At 52.0% G+C, this 23,282-nt stretch overlaps 2 protein-coding genes across 6 annotated transcripts in view; both read left to right on the forward strand.

Moving 5' to 3' along the window:
* MAPT (microtubule associated protein tau) overlaps positions 1 to 23,282 on the forward strand; it is a 123,423-nt gene that overhangs the window by 83,811 nt on the left and 16,330 nt on the right. For 3 of the 5 annotated variants that reach the window (XM_010330265.3, XM_010330266.3, XM_010330267.3), the window contains 3 exons: positions 2,710 to 2,765; positions 6,777 to 6,903; positions 11,617 to 11,882. In XM_010330265.3, the coding sequence (XP_010328567.3) occupies positions 2,710 to 2,765; positions 6,777 to 6,903; positions 11,617 to 11,882 (449 nt within the window). Of the gene's footprint in view, positions 1 to 2,709; positions 2,766 to 5,218; positions 5,417 to 6,776; positions 6,904 to 11,616; positions 11,883 to 23,282 lie in introns of all 5 variants that reach the window. The other 2 variants (XM_010330264.3, XM_010330263.3) reach the window with 1 other exon arrangement.
* STH (saitohin) lies at positions 12,281 to 22,714 on the forward strand. The gene is given in 3 exon segments (XM_074388792.1): positions 12,281 to 14,552; positions 14,554 to 14,833; positions 14,835 to 22,714. Coding segments are annotated over 3 exon segments (453 nt in total). The 5' UTR covers positions 12,281 to 14,424; the 3' UTR covers positions 14,880 to 22,714.

Raw genomic sequence — 23,282 nt, forward strand, 5'->3', positions numbered from 1 at the left:
AGAAGACCACTGAGTAGTAAGTGACAGAGCCAGGTTGGGGATCCAGGCAGGTTGGCTCTGAAAGACACGCCCATCTCACATCCCACAGCACCTCCCAGGAGGTGCAGGAGTGTGTGGACTCCTAATGCAGAGATGCTCAGGGCACACACAGCAGGCGACACACACAGCAGGTGACACAGCCTCCAGAGGAGGCCCAGAGCCCACGATGTGCCTTTGGCCCAGCACCTGCCCCCACCCGCTCTGCCTGTGGCAGGAAGACAAGGAGCAGAGACAAGATCTTCCTGGTCCACATGCCTCCACTCCGCCTCCCTCAGCAGAGGACGAGGGGATCCTCCTGCTGCCATCGGTGGGGGCGGGAAGTGCTGAGCGGGGCCCATCTTGAGCCCTTGGGAACGCGACCACAGCAGCCCTGCAGGGTGGGATTGGTGGGGTGAGATTCTCAAGTATCGGGGAGAGGAGAGATGGTGTCCCACGGGAGGCCTCACAGCCACAAGGCGGGCTTGTTCATACATTTGGGACCCTTAGCTAACATTTCAGTTGTTTGCAGAGCCCAGAAATGGATGATACTGAAGCTTGCAGCTGCAAGCATCTGTTACACTTCTATTAGATTTTACTTTTAGAGAAAACTTTGAAATACTATAAAGAAGCCTGTGTTTAAAAGTTAAGCCAGAGGCTGAGCACGGTGGCTCACACCTGTAATCTCACCACTTCGGGACGCTGAGACAGGTGGATCACTTGAGGTTAGGAATTTGAGAGCAGCCTGGCCAACATGGTGAGACCCTGTCTCTACTAAAAATACAAATAATTAGCTAGATGTGGTGGCACGCACCTGTAGTCCCCACTATTGGAGAGGCTGAAGCAGGAGAAATGCTTGAACTGGGAGGCAGAGGTTACAGTGAGCCAAGATCACACCACTGCACCCAGCCTAGGTGACAGAGTAAGACTCCATCTCAAAAAATAAAGTTAAGACAGAAAAAAATCCTATATCCTAAAGTCCAAAACAGTTGGGGACAAATGACTGACTTGACAGGCTACTACATATTTCCTAAAATGATGTTTCCTTGAATACTGGTCTACTGAAGGTTTATAGGTATGTCTGGGTTTAAAAAAAAAAAAAAAAAAAAAAAAATTTCATGGCCCAGTGATTGGGGAGAAAAAAACAGACTAAGTTAAATAGGTTTTTCTGCTGCAGGACTTGTCAGAGCCTTTAATGTGCTAATGGACATTGTGGCCCTCTGAGAAGGTCACAGAGTGGGTTTCCCTAACTTACTTGATTCTCTCTGCTAACATTTCCTGGAAGAGGACTTGTTTAGTGCTTCCACAGCTTCGGAAATGCCAATCTAGCAGTTGATTTTGGTGTGCCATGGATGGTGCTGGTTGATGTGGGCTAAGGAAAGAACATGTGGGTCAGTTCCACCTGGGGCTCCTGTTAAAGTGGTTCCGGGGTGCCACCTTAGGCTTACAGACGCAGCTGTGGGGTAAGCCTGGGAGCCTGTTAGCGGTGATTCCACCACATGGTATAGTTGGAAAATCTCCGGGCATACTCATTGCTGGTCCTCTAGGAATCCAGGTGACAATAGCCAATGAGAAGCTCCGAGAGACCCGATTGTCCATGGGGCAGGGGGAGCATGATATCAAAACCAAAGAAGAAAATCTCTCATCAGTTTTCAGCAGTGACTGTCAGGAGAAGAAGGGTGAGTCAGTGCCGATGCTGGCAGACAGGTCAGTGGACTGGTTTCACCAAGGAGCGTGATGAAAGCCGATGCTGTCTGTGGGAATATATGATGGTAACTGGTTTGTAGCTAATTGGGGAAAGCAGTGAGGATTCGTGCCCTTCGAAAGCCTGCAAGTGGCAAGAAACCCCCAGGCCTGGCTCAGGGCTGGGCTTGGCTCATCTGAGAGCAGCTGGGACTGGTGGCCGAAGCCCCCAATAGTGAGGGGTGGGCTCTGGGGGTCCAACCAGTAACTAGGGGATAAAGACATCCCTGCCAGGCTCTCCTATTCTGGGGGCAGGTGACCAGGAATGAGGATGGGGATGTGGTGGTCAGCATAAGATGGACAGGAAGGTGCGCATCAGGACTGCTGGCAATCTGGCCGCATGGGCAGGGGAGGCCAGGGTGGCTCCAGGCAGTCCCCACGGCCAAGAGGGTGAGCAGGCACCTCACAGGGAACCAAGGCCAAGGCAGGCTGCAGGTGAAGAACACTCACCCACCCCCCGTCCTTGAATCTCGCAGGAGACTGGATCCTCACTGAGCTACCAACATCCATGGCCCTTAGGCTTTTAAAACGCCCATCCATGGAGTGGGGCTGGCCCCAGTGGGGTGAGGCTGACCCTGGCAGAAACAGAGCAGGAGCCTGCAGGTTGGGAAGCCAGTGGGTTAGGGAGCCTGCACCTTCTTTAGATAGCCTCTGTGCCAGCGTGTTCCCGTGGCAGTTTGTGTTGCATCCCTTCTGCATGGCCCCACCCTCAGCCAACCGGCTTCCCCCTCTTGCCAGGTTGCTCTAATCAATGACCCCAGTGTGCTGTGTTGATACTAACAATGTGAGACCTAGCAGATTCAAGGGAAAGGAGAGCTACCTGGGCCTCCACCAGACCCAACTAAACAAAACGTGGACCTACCCGGAGAAATCCAACTTCACCACCGCTGGCTCTTTCTGTGAACGGTGAAAATGGAGTGTGACAGGCCTTCTCATTTTCTATTTTATCAGCTCGCATGGTCAGTAAAAGCAAAGACGGGACTGGAGGCGATGACAAAAAAGCCAAGGTAAGCTGATGACGCCACGGAGCTCGGCGGCTGGTCACGTTTACAGAGAAGCTGTGCTTTGTGTCCGAGCTCATTCTCATGTATAATGTGAGGAGCATTTGTCACTAAAGTACAACCGTCATTTAAAGTGCTTTGTATTATTGTACAGGCTTTTAAACAGTCCAGCATTTATTCGTTTTGATGCTTACCCCAGGGAAGAGCAGTTGGCAGGTTCATGAAGTCATGCTCCTGACCGCAGCTTCCTTAGCATAGTTTCAGTGAGACCCTGATAGTAAATGAAGGTGTGTTTGAAAACCAACCCCGGGACAGTAAATGAAGGTGTGTTTGAAAACCAGCCCCAGGACAGTGAGTGAAGCCATCTGCTCACTGCATAAACTGCTCCCAGATCCTTGCCCCTCCTCAGCATTGCACTTCACCAATCACTTACTCCCTCAATGACTTGGTGTCTGGGGAAATGCTCCCATTATTGCACAGTGGCATTTTTCCTGGAAAATCCCATCATGACGCTAGATAAGACCTATTTTTTTAAAAGGTATCTAAAATTTCCAACATAAATTCTGTCTGAAACATCTGATTTTTAATCAGTACTGGAGCCCCTAGGGCATCTCCAGTTGCCGTGTAGCTCTGGGCATTCGGTGGTGTGTTGGTGTGTTGCGGGCTGCTTCCAGAAGTGCCTGCAGAGTCGGGGCTCCCCATCCTTACCTAGTGAGGCAGCAAAGGGCCCTGCAGGGATTTGGAGAGCTGCCCTGGGTTTCTGAAGTGATAGTGGCAGCTGCTTGTCAATCCTGGTGCGCATTTAGTGCTGGGACCAGGGGGCAGGGAATACCAGCCTCGTGCATGCTTGCCTTCATTCATTCATTCATTCAGTACACATGGGTACAACATCCCTGTCCTGGAGTTGCTCAGAGTCTAGGGAGGGAAAGGTCTATGACGGACCTTGGACAGGTGGGCAGTGAGGGAAGGAGTGGTCGTCAGTACCCCCACCCCAGCTTTGCCTTCTTGTCATCAGCCCTGGGGCCCCAGCCTGTGTCCCTCCTCTCCCATTTCTGCCCCAACTCATAGATTCTCCTCCTCGCCAAGCCTGGCCACACAGAGGGCCTCAGCCACTTCATTGGGGAATTGGAAAGTAATAAGATAACACCCCTAAGAAGCCCAGTGAAGTCTGGGTCAGGACCCTTCTCTGAGCTCTGAGTAACTCTCAGAAACACCTCGAGGCTTAGCCTCCTCGCTTTATTTCCTGAGACTGTGAACTTTTCCACTCCCAACACCCCCTTCTCCTCCAGGGCCATGCCCACCTGTCAAAATCCCCCCGGGGCAGGACGAACTGTGGCCGTCAGTCACCATCTCTCCTGCATCCCAGCTCCAAGGGCCCCTCCCTCTCCACAGGGATAGGCATGCAGACACCTACCCCTGGTGCTTCTTCATGTGGAACGGGTTCAAAAGTTAGCATTGTTGTTTACACGGACAGACTGAAAAAAAGCAAAGGAGTTAAGACTGGAGGCTGGGCACAGAGGCTCATGCCTGTAATCCCAGCACTTTGGGAGGCTAAGGTGGGAGGATCTCCCGAGCCCAAGAGTTGTAGACCAGCCAGGTCAACATAGCAAGAACCCATCTCTTAAAAAAGATTTTTTTTAATTGGCCAGGCAGAGGTGGGAGGATCAGTTGAGCCCAAAAGGTGGGGGCTGCAGTGAGCCATGATGGCACCACTGCACTCCAGCCAGAGCGACAGAGGGAGACCCTGTCTCTAAAACAAACAAACCAAAAAAAGAGTTAATATTGGCCAGATTAGGATTCACCTGATGGTATTAATATTAGTTTAATTTGAGACTTTAATCAGAAAGCACATGTGATCGGGGTGGGTGTACCCTAAGTGATGTCAGATAGAATCTTTCCAGCTTGGGGCGGGCATACTCCTGATTGTAGGTATATGAGTCTGTCAGTGTGGTGGAAGAAGCCATGGGTTAATGGGCAGACAAAAAAGCGCCTTGCCTGGAATTGAGTAGAAAGTGGGACGCTTCGGACCCACGACACACTTGGGGACATATTCTTGAATAACATCCTAAGATTCATGTACCTAGATGATCTCCATCAGCTTATTCATGTGAAGCACCTTTAAACCAGTGGTCTCCAAATTCAGGGTCACAATAACATCTAACGGGCTGGAGGAAGAGCATACTAGAACTTCCACTCATTTTTCATGTCCTCCTCTGAAAGCTCTGTCAGATGCGAGCTGAGTGAGTCGGTCATGTAGAACGATGATTGGGGAGGACGATCACTTTCCTGTTCTTACGAATCGGAAGGGATGTTGAGGATACACGACGCAAACAGCCTGGGGATCACTGCTTTCAACCATTACCTGCCTTATTTATTTTTAGTTACTGTCCTTTTTTCAGTTTGTTTCCCTCCTCCGTGTGCTGACTTTTATTTTGATTTTATTTATGTTTATGTTTAAGACATCCACACGTTCTTCTGCTAAAACCTTGAAAAATAGGCCTTGCCTTAGCCCCAAACACCCCACTCCTGGTAGCTCAGACCCTCTGATCCAACCCTCCAGCCCTGCCGTGTGCCCAGAGCCACCTTCCTCTCCTAAATGCGTCTCTTCTGTCACTCCCCGAACTGGCAGTTCTGGAGCAAAGGAGATGAAATTCAAGGTAAGGAAACCACCTTTGAAAAGAACCAGGCTGCTCTGCTGTGGTTTGCAAATGTGGGTTTTTTGCTTGTTCGTTTGTTTCATTTTTTTTTTTTTAGCCTCAAAGACCTTTCTTCAAATGAGCTCTGACATAGAAACGCCATGTGGAATAGTTAGAATTCTGGACAAAGGGAAAAAGAGAGCTCAAGGCCATACCTCTCAGCACCCCACAGGCCCTCATGGCAGCACCCGCTAAGACACCTAGCGGGACCTTGGTTTCAAAACCGCTACTCAGGCTGGGCACGGTGGCTCACGCCTGTAATCCTAGTTCCTTGGGAGGCCGAGGCAGGTGTATCACCTGAAGTCGGAAGTTTGAGACCAGCCTGGCCAACATGACGAAACCCTTTCTCTACTAAAAATACAAAAATTAACCAGGCATGGTGGTGCACACCTGTAATCTCAGCTACTCAGGAGGTGGAGGCACAAGTATCGCTTGAACCCAGCAAGACCCTGTCTCAAAAATCAAAATCAAAATTGCTACTGTCACTGGGTTCCTTTGCCCCTTCCTGATTTTAGTAGGCAGAAATGCTTCCAGATTGTCCTCATCTGGGTAAGCCAGCATCATGGCACAGTAACACCTGCCCCACAGGCTTGCTCCCCCCCTGGACTAGCTTGTGGTCCTTGGTTGATGTCGGTTCCTTTCTGAGTTTGTGTTATGTCTAAGGGTCATCTGCTGGGTAGCCGAACTCAGGGACTGCCCTCAGTCTGTAGATCGTGCCACGCCAGCACCTGTTCCCCTGTCTGGCGGCTTTGTCAGTGATGCTGGCACTCACCTCCTCGGTACTCACCTTCTCTGAGCACACCCAAGCAGTTCCTGAGGCCTTAGGGCTGTTTGGGAGAGAATGAAAGAACGTGGCCTAGCTCTCTTTGGCATGCTTGGTCAGGTTCAACAGTGTCTCCAAGGGCCTCTGCTGCAACCAGCCACCATCAGTTAAATCCATAGTAAGAGTTAGAAAATGGATGTTCCATATCCATAGTGCACTAATGTCCTGCACTATGAGTGACTGACATGAGTGGAGAGTGACCTGATTGTTGCCATAAGCTCTGCTGGCCTAGGGACAACTCATGCTGGTAACTAATGCTCACAGTTCCTCTGGGAGGAAGTGTCCTCAGGGGACTTGAAGTTTGGATGGGGATGTGGGTTTTTGTGCCCAGCAAGTCCTTGTGATGGTAGAAGACATCTGTGGCATCTAGGAGGCAAAGGGTCACCCCAGTCTTAGCCACGCTTTGAGTCAAGGTGGCAGAGTGGGGCTGGTGTTGACTCTTGGTGGCAGTAACTTTTCCCAGTGGTGAAAAACCCCTCGACCATGTTTCATTTACAGGGGGCTGATGGTAAAACGAAGATTGCCACACCCCGGGGAACGGCCCCTCCAGGCCAGAAGGGCCAGGCCAACGCCACCAGGATTCCAGCAAAAACCCCGCCCACCCCAAAGACACCACCTGGCTCTGGTAAGAAGAGTGTTCTCTTGAATCTTAGAGGAAGCGGACGCTCTCAATAGGTGCAGCCCTCATTTTAGGCCACTGAGAATGAACAGCCCCGGCAGCTGGTCAGCACCTTGCAGTTTACTAAGCACTGGAGTCTTCATTTCCTTCTCAGTCCTTTTGATTTCTGAGGCAGATGTTGAATTCCTACTTTTTTTTTTTTTTTTGAGATGGAGTTTCACTCTTGTTACCCAGGCTGGAGTGCAGTGGTGTGATCTCGGCTCACTTCACTGCAGCCTCTGCCTCCCAGGTTCAAGAGGTTCTCCTGCCTCAGCCTCCCTAGTAGCTGGGATTACAGGCGCCCGCCACCACACTCGGCTAGTTTTTTTCTATTTTTAGTAGAGAAGGAGTTTCACCATGTTGGCCAGGCTGGTCTCGAACTCCTGACATCCGGTGTCCACCCACCTCGGCCTCCCAAAGTGCTGGGATTACAGGCGTGAGCCACCGCACCCAGCCTGAATTCTTACTTGTTATCAGTGAAGAAATTGAAGCTGATTCTGCAGAATGGTAAAAACACAGAAAAAGGAAAAGAAGGAATGAAAGAACTGGAGCCTCACAGAGTTTGCTGGACTGAGTCTAACCAGCTCGTTTAAGCCCCAGGAGAACGTGGTCACATGACTACTAAGTAGCAGCTCTTGGAGCCTCTCTGGTCCCAAGTCCAGGGTTCCAGAGAGGCAGCCCCCGCATGGCGTATTTCAGTCCCCACATGAGACTCTGGAGATAAATGTCTCTGGAGACAGAGCCGCAGCCTGGATGGGTCACAGTGGGTGACGTCACTCAGGGCTCAATCCCTGGGCAACTTAGCTTGCTTGGGGACATTAGGAGTCTACTGCAAACCCTGAGGGTCTTAGCTGATCAGTCGCAGGCTGGGCCCATTGCCCTGGGCTCCTGTGAGTAAAACTCAGTCGGTTTGGAATACCCAGTAAGGCAACCGTCAAGATATTTTGCAGCCAGGGGTGCTATTAAGAACAGTCATAGCCAGGTGTGATGGCTCATGCCTATAATCCCAGCACTTTAGGAAACTGAGGTGAGCAGATCACCTGAGATCAAGAGTTCGAGACCAGCCTGGCCAATATGGCGAAACTCCATCTCTATTGCAAATACAAAAAAATTAGCCAGGTGAGGTGGTAGGCACCTGTAATCCCAGCTAATCAGGAGGGTGAGGTAGGAGAATCTCTTGAACCCCCAGGAGGAGGAGGCTGCAGTGAGCCCAGATCACACCATTGCACTCCTCCAGCCTGGGTGACAAGAGCAAGACTCTTGTCTAAAAAAAAAAAAAAAAAAAAAAAAAATCATCCTCTTGGGATTAGGGACAACCTGCCCAAGGTGCTTCCGTCTCCCACTGCCCGGGTGAAGTGTTCTGGGCACTGGGTTAGACTCTGCACCATGTGGGGGCCCCTGACCTGCACTGGCTCCTTGGTAGTGCGCAGGCAGCTGGGGCTCTTGCTGCGGGCTGTGGCCAAAGCCTGGCCTGGATCTTGGCGACTCTGCTTCTCCTGGCCTGAGGGAGCTGCCGAGAGCCTGCCCGCCACCTGCTATGTCTCTGCAGTGGCATTTCATGCATACGTGCGGTCCAGTGGTCCCCACAAGGTGGCTGTTCACTAAGGTTTGTTGGTTTTGTATTTTCGCCTCATGTTTTCTGGCCTATTCTTCTCATATGCATACGATCTAGAGATAATTCTCAGAGTTTTCACAGGATTTTAAGTAGGGTTTGGATCCTGCTGGGTTTTTTTGTTTTTGTTTTTGGTTTTCACTTAACATTGGGCCACTTGACTCACACTTTGTTTTTTGTTGTTGTTGTTGTTTTTTAAGACGGAGTCTTACTGTGTCACCCAGGCTGGAGTACAGTGGCACAATCTCGGCTCACTGCAACCTCTGTTTCCCAGGTTCAAGCAATTCTCCGCCTCAGCCTCCCAAGTAGCTGGGACTACTGGCATGGGCCACCACGCCCAGCTAATTTTTGTATTTTTAGTAAAGATAAGGTTTCACCATGTTGGCCAGGCTGGTCTCGTACTCCTGACCTCAAGTGATCCACCCACCTCAGCCTCCCAAAGTGCTGGGATTACAGGAGACTCGCACTTTGTAATGACCTGAAACAAGGTTATGCATTTCCCTTTGGGTCTTACCTACTCTTCGGTGGCTGCCTGCAGGTAGGGAGACCTTCTCCCCTCAGCCCCCTCGACCTTGTTTCAGAATAGGGCCGCTGCTGGGCCAGCTGTAGGCACCTGCTACGTGAAGGACTCATTAAGGTTCCTTTTAAGCCTGATGATAACGAAGCTTTTGTGGATTTTTCTCTTTAATCGACCAAGCAAGCACAGAGAAAGGCACCCCCCGCAGGGCCCCACTCTGAGAGAGGCAATTGGGAGCCGGCTTTGCTGGGGCAGCCTCCCTTTGCGTGTGTGGCTGTTCCCTGGCTTGTGTTTCAGAGCCGGGAGGACCCTCTTCTGAAACGCAGGGTTCACACATTAAGCCCGAAGACGGAGCAGTCTGAATTCTCTTCCGTGTGCAGTTTGCGCAGCTGTGTTTGTCTGACGGGCTTTCTAATCCTGTGTGCTCTCCTTGACTTCAGGGACAGTGGCATTACAGGCGTGAGCCACCATGCCTAGCTGTCTTCCTATTTTTCAGATGAGGATATAGCCTTTGGGAGACCACTCTGCAAGTAAGAGGCATGAGAAGGATTCAGAGCTAGCACACCAAGCCCACGGGTCACCCTGGGCCTCTGCAGTCAGGGAGGCAGGAGGATGGGAGGTCTGAGGAGGCAGAGAGGCTGAGCCTGGAGGCCTTGGAGGCCGAGGCCCCATCTGTTGTTTTCTTATGTGCAAAAGAAGAGGCTTCGTTTGTCCTGTTGCCACAGAGCTTGACGAACATCCAAAACATGGAAATCGGCAGGGTGCAGTGGCTCACGTCTGTAATCCTAGCACTTTGGGAGGCTGAGGTGGGAGAATTGCTTGAGGCCAGAAGTTCAAGGCCAACCTGGGCAACATAGTGAGACCCCCATCTGTATAAAAAAATTTTTTTTTTAAGACATGGAAATCAAATTCTAAAAACTGATGCTGGCCAGGCGTGGTGGCTCACGCCTATGATCCCAGAACTTTGGGAGGCCAAGGCAAGTAAGTCACCTGAGGTCAGGAGTTCAAGACCAGCCTGGCCAACACAGTAAAACCTCTACTAAAGAAGTCTCTACTGAAAATACAAAAATACAGTCTCTACTAAAATAAGTCTCTACTAAAAATACAAAAGTTAGCCAGGTGTGGTGGCTCACGCCTGTAATCCCAGCTACTCAGGAGGCCGAGGCAGGAGAAGAATCACTTGAACCCAGGAGGCGGAGGTTGTGGTGAGCCGACATCGCGCCATTGCACTCCAGCCTGGGTGACAAGAGTGAAACTTCATCTCAAAAAAAAAAAAAAAAAAAAAGAACTGGTGCTTATTTGTGACTGGCCAAGCTGCCCATTGGCTACACAGGAGCTTTGAACAAAGAGCTGCCCTTCTCCAGGTCAGGCCAGCAGGTGTGTGTTACGGCAGATGCCTGGGGTGGGGCAGGGGCTTCGAGACCCGCAGGAAAGTCAGTCCTCAAACTGCAGGGGAGCTAAGCGCACCTTGGCACAGCGTGAGGCTTGCGGTTCTCAGACAGACTTCAGTCTTCGGGAAGCTTGAGAAAAATGAGCTTTGCAAGCCCCACCCCTAGAAATTCTGCTCTATCCATTCTCCGTGGGGCCCAGAAATCTGCATTTTACAAGTCCCACTTTCCTCCTTGAAAGCTCTGGAGATCTGACACAGGGTTCCGTGGGCCACGCTTTGGAATACACGGAGCCATGAGACAGAGTAGCGCAGTGCTGAGGTGTAACGGGGCCTGGGATGTGCAGTGACGGAAGCCAGCCTGGGGGGAAAAGACGCCCAGAGGAGGGAGGGACTCCCCAGCACCCTTCCGGGTTGTTGGAAAGGGGCACTGACGTCTGCCATGCATGGCACGGGGGACCCACACCACAGGCACAGCAGCGTGAAGCGGCATGGCTTGTGTGGACAGCTAGGGACAGGCAGGTGTGGAGCAGGCATCCTGTTCTGGAGCCCAGATCCCACACAGGACCCAGGGAGCTGGCAGGAGCCCTGAACTAGCCTACCAGCGAACATTCACCCTGGGGGGAAGGGTCAGAAGTGTCCAGGTTGGAGGGCACAGCTGGGTCCCGTCACTGTGTCACCCTTATTTAGGATCAAGGCCCTGAAGAATTGCACTAGAGGTTGCAAAGCGTATCTACCACCACCTGGAGCCACCCTTGCCCCAGGGATTATAATTATTTCCATTTTCAAATTTAGATCTCTGAGCTCAGAAAGTGGAAGTGACTTGCCTGAGACCCACACAGCTTGCTGGAGTCGGTCTCTTGACCCAAAGACCGAGGGGCCAAGTTGGCTGCCTCTCTGGGAGCGGGTGTTGGATGGTGGTTGATGATTTTCCGTTGTTTTCTGGGAAAGGGGCGTCTCTGTCCCTAAGCAAAAAGGCAGGAAGGAGGGGATGCTTCAGGGCTGGCATCCGCCTCTGCTGCTGTACTGCGCTTCCAACCTGGCCCTGGCCTGCCTAACCCAACGGCGAGCCTGGGAATGGACCAGCGGGACCCGCAGCCCCCAGCGCCTTTTCTGACCACCACCTACCCGAGTCCTGGCTTCACTGCCTTCCTTCCTCCCCAGGTGAAACTCCGAAATCAGGGGATCGCAGCGGCTACAGCAGCCCCGGCTCCCCAGGCACTCCAGGCAGCCGCTCCCGCACTCCATCCCTTCCAACCCCACCCACCCGGGAGCCCAAGAAGGTGGCGGTGGTCCGTACTCCACCCAAGTCGCCATCCTCCGCCAAGAGCCGCCTGCAGACAGCCCCCGTGCCCATGCCAGACCTGAAGAACGTCAAGTCCAAGATCGGTTCCACTGAGAACCTGAAGCACCAGCCGGGAGGCGGGAAGGTAAGAGAGGCTGGCTGCCTGTGGAGGCAAGGGAAGGCTGCGCCTGGAGGTCCGGGGGTGCTGCACCTGGAGGCCCGGGGGGCGGGGGCTGCGCCTGGAGGCGCGGTTGGGGTGGTGCTGCACCTGGAAGTGCGGGAGGGCTGCACTTGGAGGTCGGGGTGGAGGTGCTGCGCCTGGAGGTGCGGGGGGGGGCTGCTCCTGGAGGTGCGGGGGGGCGGGGGCTGCGCCTGGAGGTGCAGGGGTGCTGCGCTTGGAGGTCAGGGTGGAGGTGCTGCGCCTGGAGGTGCGGGGGGGAGCTGCGCCTGGAGGTGCGGGGGGGGGGCTGCGTCTGGAGGTGCGGGGGGGCGGGGGCTGCGCCTGGAGGTGCGGGGGGGGGCTGCGCCTGGAGGTGCGGGGGGGCGGGGGCTGCGCCTGGAGGTGCAGGGGTGCTGCGCTTGGAGGTCGGGGTGGAGGTGCTGCGCCTGGAGGTGCGGGGGCGGGGGTGCTGCGCCTGGAGGTACGGGGGGCGCTCGGCTCCACTCCCACATAATACCACAGGTCCCTCCGGACCTCTTCAAGGAAGGTCAACTCTTTATTGAGTGCCCTGCTCAGGCAAGAGAACGTCTGGCTCTTCTCTTTCATCTTCACCACGTATTAATCAGACAGAGATGGCAGGTCTGTGTCTCCATGGCTGGAGGCTCTCATAGTCGGGGCACCCACAGCGGTTCCCCACCTGGCTCCTGGTTAGAACACACTGCCACCCACAGGTGAGCATCTCCACTCGTGGGGCATCTGCTTAGGTTAGATTCCCCTGGATTCTGGAGAGATTGGGGGTTCTGTTTGATCAGCTGATTCTTCTGGGGCAGACAGGTGCTCAGGAGCTCTCCAGCTTCGGAAAGGTGGAGAAGCGCGGGCTTTCGGGGGCCTGGCCTGGACCCGTTTCCCCACTCCTGTCCCTGTGCCCCTGGTCTGGGTGTGTTCAGGTTGACATGAAAAGCACCACAGTGAAAGAACAGCAGTGCGCCTCCTCACCCACCAGGTGTGGGCAGGCGGGTTTCTTCCAAGGCCTGTCTGTGGCCGTGGTGGCCTTGGTGGCCATGGGTGGCCGTCTCTGCCCCGCTCTGCCACGGTCTCCCCTCTCCTGGTGGCTCTTCGAGTGCTGATCATATAAGGACACCATAGATTAGGGCCCACTCTGATTACCTCACTTTTAACTTAATCACTTCCCTACAGGCCCTATCTCCAAATAGAGTCACATTCTAAGGTACGGGGGGCTAGGGCTTCAATATATGAATTTTTGGAGACCACTGTTCAGCCCAGGAACCCCCTCTTGCCACCCAGTACTGGGGATGCTGGGGAAGAGCAAAGAAGAGGCCAGGGGTGCGGAGGACACTGGCTTACTCAGACCGCAGATGCTGGGCCTTCTGTGCACCGGCCTCAGGGAGCTAAGGGGCTTTCCAGAACCCTGGGCCTGTGGGACAGCTGCCTCCGCCACACAGGTGCACTCCACATCATGGAATTGCTGGTCATTTGGACCTGAGCCTGGGGCATGTGGAGGGAGGGTGGCCGTCAGCACACCAGGCACCTTGCTCAAAGCTGCACCCTACCTCACTGGTCTACCCAATCCTCAGGCCCGTGTGAGGTCCAAGCCTCTTGGGGCCCAGAACCCGTCAAGTCCTTTGTCTTTTTGCCCCAGGCTGGGGGCTGGTTTTTAGAGCACTGCCAGGTCTCACTGACAGGACACAGAACTTGGGACCACCCAGGTTGGTCCTGGGCCCACGGGAACTCCCCCCGAGGCATGTGCCTTCGCTCCTGTCTGCAAAGACGCCACCTCCTTCCAGAAGGGACTCCGGGTGCACTACTCAGGGCATTGACTTGAAGTTGACCCGTGTGAAGCTTCAAAGCTTTGTGGGGCAAAGGGCCCCCCGGGGAGAGGGCTTCCGCTGAGGGATGCTTCCTCACCTGCCCCCTCTCCCTCAGCGCCAGGGCTGTCCCCATGTGCCCTGTTTTCATGGCACATCGGGACCATTTTCCCTCGTTCTGAAAAAGGAAACACAAACTCTACACAGCCAATTCTCCACCACTAAGGAGACTGTGTGGCTGTGACCAGTGAGTACAGTGACTCGTTACAGCCAAAGGAGAGTGGCAACCCCCAGCTCCTCCCAGCCCACAGAGCTGCCCCACACACAGGCAGACACTCCCACCACCTTCCCTGGCCCAGGCTTCAATGCAGGAGCCCTCTCCTCCCCCCACCGCCCCGCCAAGCTTGTGGGTGCGGTGCCTTATCCCTCCATGATGGAAATGGACGGTCGGGTTAAAGGGATACACGTGTGGACCCTGCCTCTGTGCACTCAGCCTCCTCTGAGTGCCCCTGCGTGCCAGGCGGTGCACAGAGGTGGGGAACACTCAGCTGTGGCCCAGAGCACCTCCTCCCATCGAGGAACGGAAAGACGGTGGCTCCCGCAGGGCCGTGGGGACAAGGGCAGAGGCCTCTGGCACACAGGAGGGAGGGAAGGAAGAGAGCACTCAGGACCTCCTCCTGATGGCAAACCATCTGAGTTAAATGAAATGTCCTGCTTGTCCCTGCTCGGGCACGTGTGGTTTGCAGTGGACCCTCACCCACCACTGTGGCCGGGTTAGAGGCCGGCTACCTGCAAAATGCATTTTTGCAGCCCCCACAAAGGTGGGCAGAGCCGGCCCTCATTGAATGCGGGGTTAATTTAACTCAGCCTCTGTGTGAGTGGATGATTCAGGTTGCCAGAGACAGAGCCCTTAGCTTGGCATGGGAGGTGGCTCCCCTGTCAGCCCTGAGTTCATCTGAGGTTGGCTTGGAAGGTATGGGCACCATTTAGCCCAGTTCTTAAAGCTCTTAAGAGAGCAGCAGGAATGGGCTGAACGGAGACAATAACTGCATCAAAGGCCCCTTTCAGGGCCAGACCTGCCCCTCACACCCTGTGCTGCTCTGCCCCCGCCCCGCCCATGAGGGGTGAGAGTCAGGCGACCTCGTGCCAAGTGTAGAAAGGAGCAGACGAGGTCCAGGCTACGACATCACCACGCGGGGCGGAGACGGCACGTCCAGATCTACTAAAGGGTTAAAGGAGAAAAGGTGACTTTACTTCTCCTGAGATATTCTGGGGGACAAAGTGTGGAAAAGTGGCAGAGGACACAGTCCCAGCCTCCCTTAAAAGCCATTAAAGCCTAGAAAAATTGTCTGAAACAAACCTCAGCCATAATAAAGACCAACACACGAATCTCCAGGAGAAAAGACAAAGAAAAAGGCAGATGGAGTCCGCGCACCAGGCCTTTAACATGACCCATTGAAGGATCTCACGCCGCCGCCTCCTGGACGGGCCGGAAGGCTCCACGAGGTTTTGCTGAGACCTCTGGGTCCCTGTGGCCTCATGCAGTGCCCAGCATACAGTAAGTGCTCAATAAAGTTTGGCTACAAAAGAGAGAAAGCTGGTGGCGTCTGAGGAATAACTCGATCCTGCCGGAACAGATGCTCACACGGAAGAGAGCAGGAGCCGCATCTTGTTCGGGAACCTGCAGAGGCTGAAGCCGCGGCAGATGGGTGTAAATCACTGGGAAAAAATGTGAAACGTCTGTTTTCTCCTTTGTGCTTTTCTCCGTTTTCGGGATTTGCTGCAGTGAACATCTATTGCTTTAGGAGCCCCAGATGGAATTATTTTCAAAGGAAAATGCAGAGAATTCGGCGGCCACACTGGAGCGCTGGCTGGGTACAGGGAGAGATTGCAGGGCGGGAGGGAGAGCTGGGCGGGGAGCCGGGGGAACAGCTGTAAAGCCTGACGCCGCCACCGAGGTGAGTCGTGGGCGGCAGTTTTCCATCCTGACTGCAAAAGGGGGTCACCTGGGGGGTGGGTGGATTCTTTTAAACATCATCCCAGTGCCCAAGCCTCCCCCGGGCCTGTTATCGTCTCAGGGTGGGCCCCCTCCCCCCGCCGGTGACTCCAGTGTGCAGCCTGGCTACGACTTGGTGGCCTGGGTTCTTACTGCTGACCCTACCCTCAGCCTCAGCCACTGCGCCCTCCTGTGCACCCTCCTGTGCACCCTGATCCAGTGACTCATTTTCCACTTTCGGTCCTGACTCTGTCCCTACTTGCAGATTACAAGCGCCTGGCTCCTCATTCAGCTCAGACCCAGCCAGGCCAGACCCTGAGGCCCACATGCCCCTTGCCAAGCTCATCCCTGCCCTGTTTGGCCTGTGGGAGTGTGGGGTGTGTCCAGAAAAAGATACAAAGGACCAGCTTTTAAAACATTTTGTTGGGGCCAAGTATGGTGGCTCACACCTAATCCCAACACTTGGGAGGCCAAGGCAGAGCACTTGAGTCCAGGAGTTCGAGATCAGCGTGGACAACATAGGGAGACCCCATCTCTACAATTTTTTTTTTTAAATTAACTGGGTATCACCTGTGGTTCCAACTACTCCAGAGGCTGAGGTGGGAGGACCACTTGAGCCCAGGAGGTCAAGGTTGCAGTAAGCCATGTTCACACCACTGAACACCAGCCTGGGCGAGCCCCTGTATCAAAAAATGTAAAGTAAAATGAATCCTGTACATTATATTAAGGTGACCCAAATCGTACTTAGAAGGATTTCATAGTTTTAAATACTTTTGTTATTTAAAAAATTAAATGACTGCAGCATATAAATTAGGTTCTTAATGGGGAAAAGGAATACAAGAAAATAAATTAAGAATCTGAAAACAAAGATAAGAGCAGAAGTAAATCAGAAAACACAAACTTGCAGTCCTAACTCAAAAAAAAAAAAAAAAAAAAAAAAAAGGAAACACAACCAGTAAAACAGAACATAGAACAGCATCAGAAGCTGGTTCCTGGCCGGGCACGGTGACGCACGCCTGTAATCCCAGCACTTTGGGAGGCTGATGTGGGAGGATCGCTTGAGACCAGGAGTTTGAGGCTGCAGTGAGCTCTGATCGCACTACTGCACTGCTTGAGACCCTGACTCTATTTAAAAAAAAAAAAAAAAGCCAATTCCTTCCTTCCTTTTGTTCTTTTCTTTTCATTCAGCCAGCACTTAATGGGACACCTTTGAGCACCAGGCTCTGTGCTAAGAGCTTTTGCCCCCAGGGCCCAGGCCAGGGGACAGGGACAGGTGAGCAGATAAACAGAGCCAGTGGCAGCAGCAGGAGGAACGTCAGATGGAGAGCTTGGCCAGGGAAGGGCATGCAAGGAAGCAGCCCACACTACGAGGTTCACCTCCCCACCCCATGTCAAGTGTCAGGAAGCCAGAGAGGAGAGGCAGACCCCTGTCTGGGACCTGGTCAGTGGCCTTGGAAAGGACAGCCGCCACCCAGAGTGCTGGGTGCAGGAGCCAAAGGAGGATAGTGGACGGCTGCAACGTGGAGATCTTTAGAGCAAAAGCAAAAGAAAGCTAGAACTGGAGGCGGCTGGGGCAGCCAAGGCCATGTGTTCAGCACTAAGGGGTGTGAAGCTTGAACGCTGGGAGAGTTCACACTGGCAGAAGAGAGGTTGGGGCTGCTGCAGGCTGCTGGGCATTGCCCAACAAGACAGAGGGCAGTGGAGAGTGGCCCCAAAGAGAGGCTGGCAGTGGCTGTGGGAGTGTTGAAGCGGGGGGGCTGTGGGCGTCTGCTGGGGAGGGTTAAGTGGGGTGAGGGCCCAGCAGCCCTTCTTGGGTGTCCCTGGGAAGCGCAGAGAAGATCTGAAGAAGCAGGAAGTCACAGGGGCCATGCAGGGCGAGAGAGAAGTTGCTCCTGTGGGGCCCAGGCTGCAGGATCTGGAGAACTGGGGCTCCCAGCAGGGAGAAGGGGATGTGCAAGAATCATGGCCAGGGAAGGGCTCAGGGGCCTGTGCATGGGGCAGCCTGGTTGGCTTGAGAAGATGGAGCTAAAGGTACATTCTTGGAGGATGTCCAGGCCACTAGTTGGGATGTGAAGACCTGAAAAGCACAGAGCCTGGAAGCCCAGGATGGACAGAAACCTACCAGAGCAGCGGGGCTTTGAAAGCCTTGGGGTGCAATATTCAAGATAGCCACCAGATGGCAATAGAATGCTGTAAATGTTTTCTGGTTCTGGGCCTGGGTCGCTGCTTCCTTCTCTGTGTATTGATTTGTTTCTTTTTTGAGACAGGATCTTGCTGGGTTGCCCAGGCTGGAGTGCAATGGTGTGATAGCTCACTGCAACCTTAAAGTCCCGAGCTCAAGCCATCTTTCAACCTCAGCCTCCTGAGTAGTTGGGACCACAGGCTTGTATGACAGTGCCCGACTAATTGTTTATATTTTTTGTAGAGATGGAGTTTCACTGTGTTGCCCAGGCTGGTCTTGAACTCCTGGACTCAAGGGATCCTCCTGCCTCAGGCTCCCAGATTGCTGGGATTACAGGTGTGAGCCACCATGCCTGGCCTTTTTTGGGGGGTGGGGCATGGGGGACAGAGTCTTGCACTGTCACCGAGGCTGGAGTGCAGTGGCGAGATCTTGGCTCACTGCAACCCCCACCTCCCAGGTTCAAGTGATTCTCCTGCCTCAGCCTCCCAAGTAGCTGGGACTACTGGAGCATGCCACCACGCCTCGCTAATTTTTGTATTTTTAGTAGAGATGGGGTTTCACTGTGTTAGCCAGGATGGTCTCGATCTCCTGACCTCATGATCTGCCCGCCTCGCCCTTCCAAAGTGCTGGGATTACAGGCGTGAGCCACTGCGCTGGCCCGGGCCTTCTCTTTTTAAGGGCGTATGTGAGTGTCTGCTCTCATCTTCAACTGCCTCCCTTACCCTAGCCTTGCTCTGTCCCTACCCAGTCACCTCTGCCCATCTCTCTGATATATTTCCCTCTCCTTTCACCCCTCTTTCCTCCCTCCTCATACACCACTGACCACTATAGAAAACTGGGTAGTCTAAAAATACATTTTATTTATTTATTTATTTTGAGACAGAGTCTGGCTCTGTTGTCCAGGCTGGAGTGCAATGGCGCAATCTCAGCTCACTGCAACATTTACCTCCCAATTTCAAGCAATTCTCCTGCCTGAGCCTCCCAATATCTGGGAGTACAGGCATGCGCTACCATGCCCGGCCAATTTTTGTATTTTTATTAGAGACGGGATTTCACCATGTTGGCTAGGTTTGTCTCGAACTCCTGATCTGCCTGCCTTGGTCTCTCAAAGTGCTGGAATTACAGGCATGAGCCACCACACCTGTCCTTAATACATTATATTTAATAACAAAGTCCCAGTTGTCACTTGAAAAAGCATCTATGTAGAACATTTATGTGAAATGATACAGTGAGTTTGTATGTGGGATAGTTTGCCTCTCCTTCTCGATCAGGGCCAGGGACTCAGGTGAGCTTGGGCTGAGAGGCCCCAAGTGAGTGGGGAGCAAAGCCAGGCTGGGACCATTATCTAGGACAGCTCTGTAACTCTGAGACCCTCCAGGCACCTCTCCCTATAAATCTGCGCTTCTGAAAAACCTTGTGTAAATCAAATCTTTTTTTTTTTTTTTTTTTTGAGACAGAGTTTCACTCTTGTTACACAGGCTGGAGTACAATGGCACAATCTCGGCTCACCACAACCTCCGCCTCCTGGGTTCAAGCAATTCTCCTGCCTCAGCCTCCCAAGTAGCTGGGACTACAGGCACGCACCACCATGCCCAGCTAATTTTTGTATTTTTAGTAGAGACGGGGTCTCGCTATGTTGACCAAGATGGTCTCCATCTCTTGACCTCGTGATCCACCTGCCTCGGCCTCCCAAAGTGCTGGGATTATAGGCGTGAGCCATCACACCCGGCCCATAAATCAAATCATTTTAAAGGAGCTTGAGTTCATCACTGTTTGAAGGACAGTGTAAATAATTCTGAAGGTGACTCCACCCTGTGATTTGATCTCTTCCTTGGCTGGTTGATTTGACAGGACATAGAAAGGTTTTCCTGTGTGAGTTCCCAAGCTGATCACCTTGACTTGAGAAGGGAGGGGTGTGTGGGCATCCAGTGCCGACCACGGGTTAAATTCCCAGCAGAGCATTGCACTGGGCCTGCAGAGCCTGGTGAGGCAAAGCCCAGCCCAGCAAGCACCAGGCAGTGCTGGAGGCAGGCCAAACCTGGGCCAGCCTGGGAGCCAACTGTGAGGCATGGGGCTGGGTGGCTGCAGGCTTGGGGCCAGGGAGGGAGGGCTGGGTTCTTTGGAGCAGCCTTGAGAGACCTGAAACCAAACAAAACCAGATCAAGGTCTAACGAGAGTTTGGGGCTGCTTTGGGTGCTCCAGGAAATTGATTAAACCAAGTGGACACACCCCGCTCCGCAGCCCCACCTCACCGCAGCCTCTCCTTCAGGGTCAAACTCTGACCACAGACTTTTCTTCCCTGACTAGGAGGTCCCTGGATCCAGACTGGGAGCTTGAAACACATTGTTCTCTCCCTTGATGGATTTTGTCAGTGTCTATCCAGACCTGAAGTGTAATATGTATGTTACTCTGAGAAATTAAATTTCAGGATTCTAATTTCATAATGACCACCAGTCCCCTTTTCTCTCCCTTCTGTAAATCTAAGATTCTATAAAGGGTGTTGACTTAATGGGACAATTGACGGTAGTTCCAGTCTGCTTTGTAAATACCCTTTGTAAATACCCTTGAGTCTATTGCAAAATGTCACAAAGGCTTGTTGCCTTTTTTGTGGGGTTAGAATAAGAAAAAGCCTCATGGAAAAAAACATTTCTATGTATGTTGCAGATACTGAGTTATTATTGTTTAATGTCCTTTGATTCATTTGCTTAGTTTCTTTTATGGATTAGTACAGAAAACAAAGTTCTCTTCCTTGAAAAACTGGTACATTTTCTTTGTCAGATAAGGAGAGTTACGTAACCCATCATGCTTCCCTTTTTGCCTTGGCCTCCAGGAAACTCCAAGCTAAATGTAATGATAACTCTTGTAGTTGTCAGTGTTGACACCCTCCCCTTCTTTTAACGTTATTCTTTACATTTTCCTATTTTATTATTGTGAGTGTGTGTTTTCTAATTCTAAGCTGTTCCCACTCCTTTTTGAAAGGAGGCAAATCTTCTAAGACGTATCCAATGAAAAGCTATGAATAAAAAATGATCATCAAGCCTACAGGTGCTAAGGCTACTCAGAGGCTGAGGCCAGAGGACCACTTGAACCAAGGAATTTGAGACCTGGGCTGGGCAACATAGCAAGACCCCATCTCCATTAAAACTAATTTTTTTAATTAAAAAATAATTTGCAAAGAAGGAGTTTATGTGGAATTCCTTAAAATTAGAGGGTGGCGTGAATTGATTCAAAGACTTGGGCAAAGGGTGACAAGGACTCCTCCAGAAGCAGTACTGGAGAGCCTGTCCCGCCGCCTCCCCCCAGCTCCAGCCTGGGCTGAGGCATTTTCACAGTGCCTCCTTGCTGGCAGGAGAGAATTTCAGTGTTCAGCAAAAGAAGTCTTGTTTTTATAGGTTTATGAGGATGTTGCCTTAAGAACAGCCAGGACAACTTTGTTCTCACATACATAACCTGCAGCTACAGAAACACCCAGATCTAAATTCTTCCATGGCTGCGTCTGACCTCAGAAAGTTGCAGAACCTCCATGGACTTCAAATGGCCTCCTTGTCCTTAATGAGGGGATGGTGGGCAAGAAAGTTGATGTGGCATCAGAGGTTTGCCCAGCTCTAAAGGAGGAGTGGTTTGTACATTTAAACACCAGAGGAGGACTTGTTACAAAAGAAAAATGTGAGCATCTAAAAATGGGATACAGGCAGTCCTGTGTTCTTTGCTGCGCTATTCGCAACAGGCAAGATTTGGAAGCAACCCACGTGTCCATCAGCAGTCGAATGGAGAAGGAAAATGTGGCACATATATACAATGGAGTACTATTCAGCCATGAAAAAGAATGAGATCCTGATGTTTGAAAGCACACGGATGGAACTGGAGGACATTATATCACGTGAACTAAGCCAGGCACAGAAGGACAGACTTCACATGTTCTCACTCATTTGTGGGAGCTAAAACTTTAAAAATTCACGGAAATAGAGAATAGAAGGATGGGCCAGGCATAGTGGCTCACACCTGTAATCCAAGCACTTAGGAGGCCAAGGCAGGCAGATCACCTAAGGTCGGGAGTTCAAGACCAGCCTGACCAACATGGTGAAACCCCGTCTTAAAAAAAAAATAAAAAATAAAAAAAGAGGATAGAAGGATGGTTAGCAGAGCCTGGGAAGGGGAGCAGGGAGTGGGGAGGAAGTAAGGATGGCTAATGGGTACCAGAACATAGTTCCATGACTAGATCTCATATTGGATAGCACAACAGGGTGACTGCCGTCAGCAGCAGTTTTATAGTACGTTTATATCTCTGTTACATCTGAAAACAACTGAAAGAGTATAATTGGAATGTTCATAACACAAGAAACGAGAAATGCTTGAGGTGAGGGAGGCCCCACTCACCCCGATGTGATTATTACACATTGTCTGTATCTAAATATCTCGTGTACCCCACAAGTACATATACCCACTAGGTACCCATATAAATTTAAAATAAAAAATGTATAAAACAGGCTGGGCGCAGTGGCTCATGCCTGTAATCCCAACACTTTGGGAGGCTGAGTTGGGTGGATCATGAGGTCAAGGGATCAAGACCATCCTGGCCAACATGATGAAACTCCGTTGCTGCTAAAAATACAAAAAAAAAAAATTAGCTGAGCGTGATGGCATGCGCTTGTAGTCCTAGCTATTCAGGAGGTTGAGGCAGGAGAATCGCTTGAATCCAGGAGGCAGAGGTTGCAGTGAGCTGAGATTGCACCCTTGCACTCTAGCCTGGGCAACAAGACTGAAACTCTGTCTCAAAAAAAAAAAAAAAAAAAAAAGTAATTATTAAAAATAAGTAAAACGTACTTATAAAAAAAAATTAATTAATTAAAATGTAGGCTGAGCACTGTGGTTCATGCCTGTAATCCCAGTGCTTTCTGAGGCTGAGGTGGGAGAATCACTTGAGCCCAGGAGTTTGAGACCGGCCTGGGTGACATAGCGAGACCCTATCGCCACAAGGAATTTTTAAAAATTAGCCGGGCATGGTGGCACATACCAGTAGTCCCAGCTACTTGGGAGACAGAGGCAGGAAGATTGCTTGAGCCCAGGAGTTTAAGGCTGCAATGAGCTACAATGACGCCACTGCATTCCAGCCTGGGTGACAGAGTGAGACCCTATCTCTAGTTTTAAAAATAATAAAAAGTAAGACGGGGTGCCCTGGCTCACGCCTGTAATCCCAGCACTTTGGGAGGCCAAGACCGGTGGATCACCTGAGGTCAGAAGTTCAAGACTAGCCTGACTAACATAGTGAAACCCTGTCTCTACTAAAAATACAAGAAAATTAGCCCCACATGGTGGTGGGCACCTGTAATCCCAGCTACTCAGGAGGCTGAGGCAGGAGAATCACTTGAACCTGGGAGGTG

The sequence above is a fragment of the Saimiri boliviensis genome, chromosome 17 (assembly GCF_048565385.1).
Source record: "Saimiri boliviensis isolate mSaiBol1 chromosome 17, mSaiBol1.pri, whole genome shotgun sequence".
NCBI classification, from domain to species: domain Eukaryota; kingdom Metazoa; phylum Chordata; class Mammalia; order Primates; family Cebidae; genus Saimiri; species Saimiri boliviensis.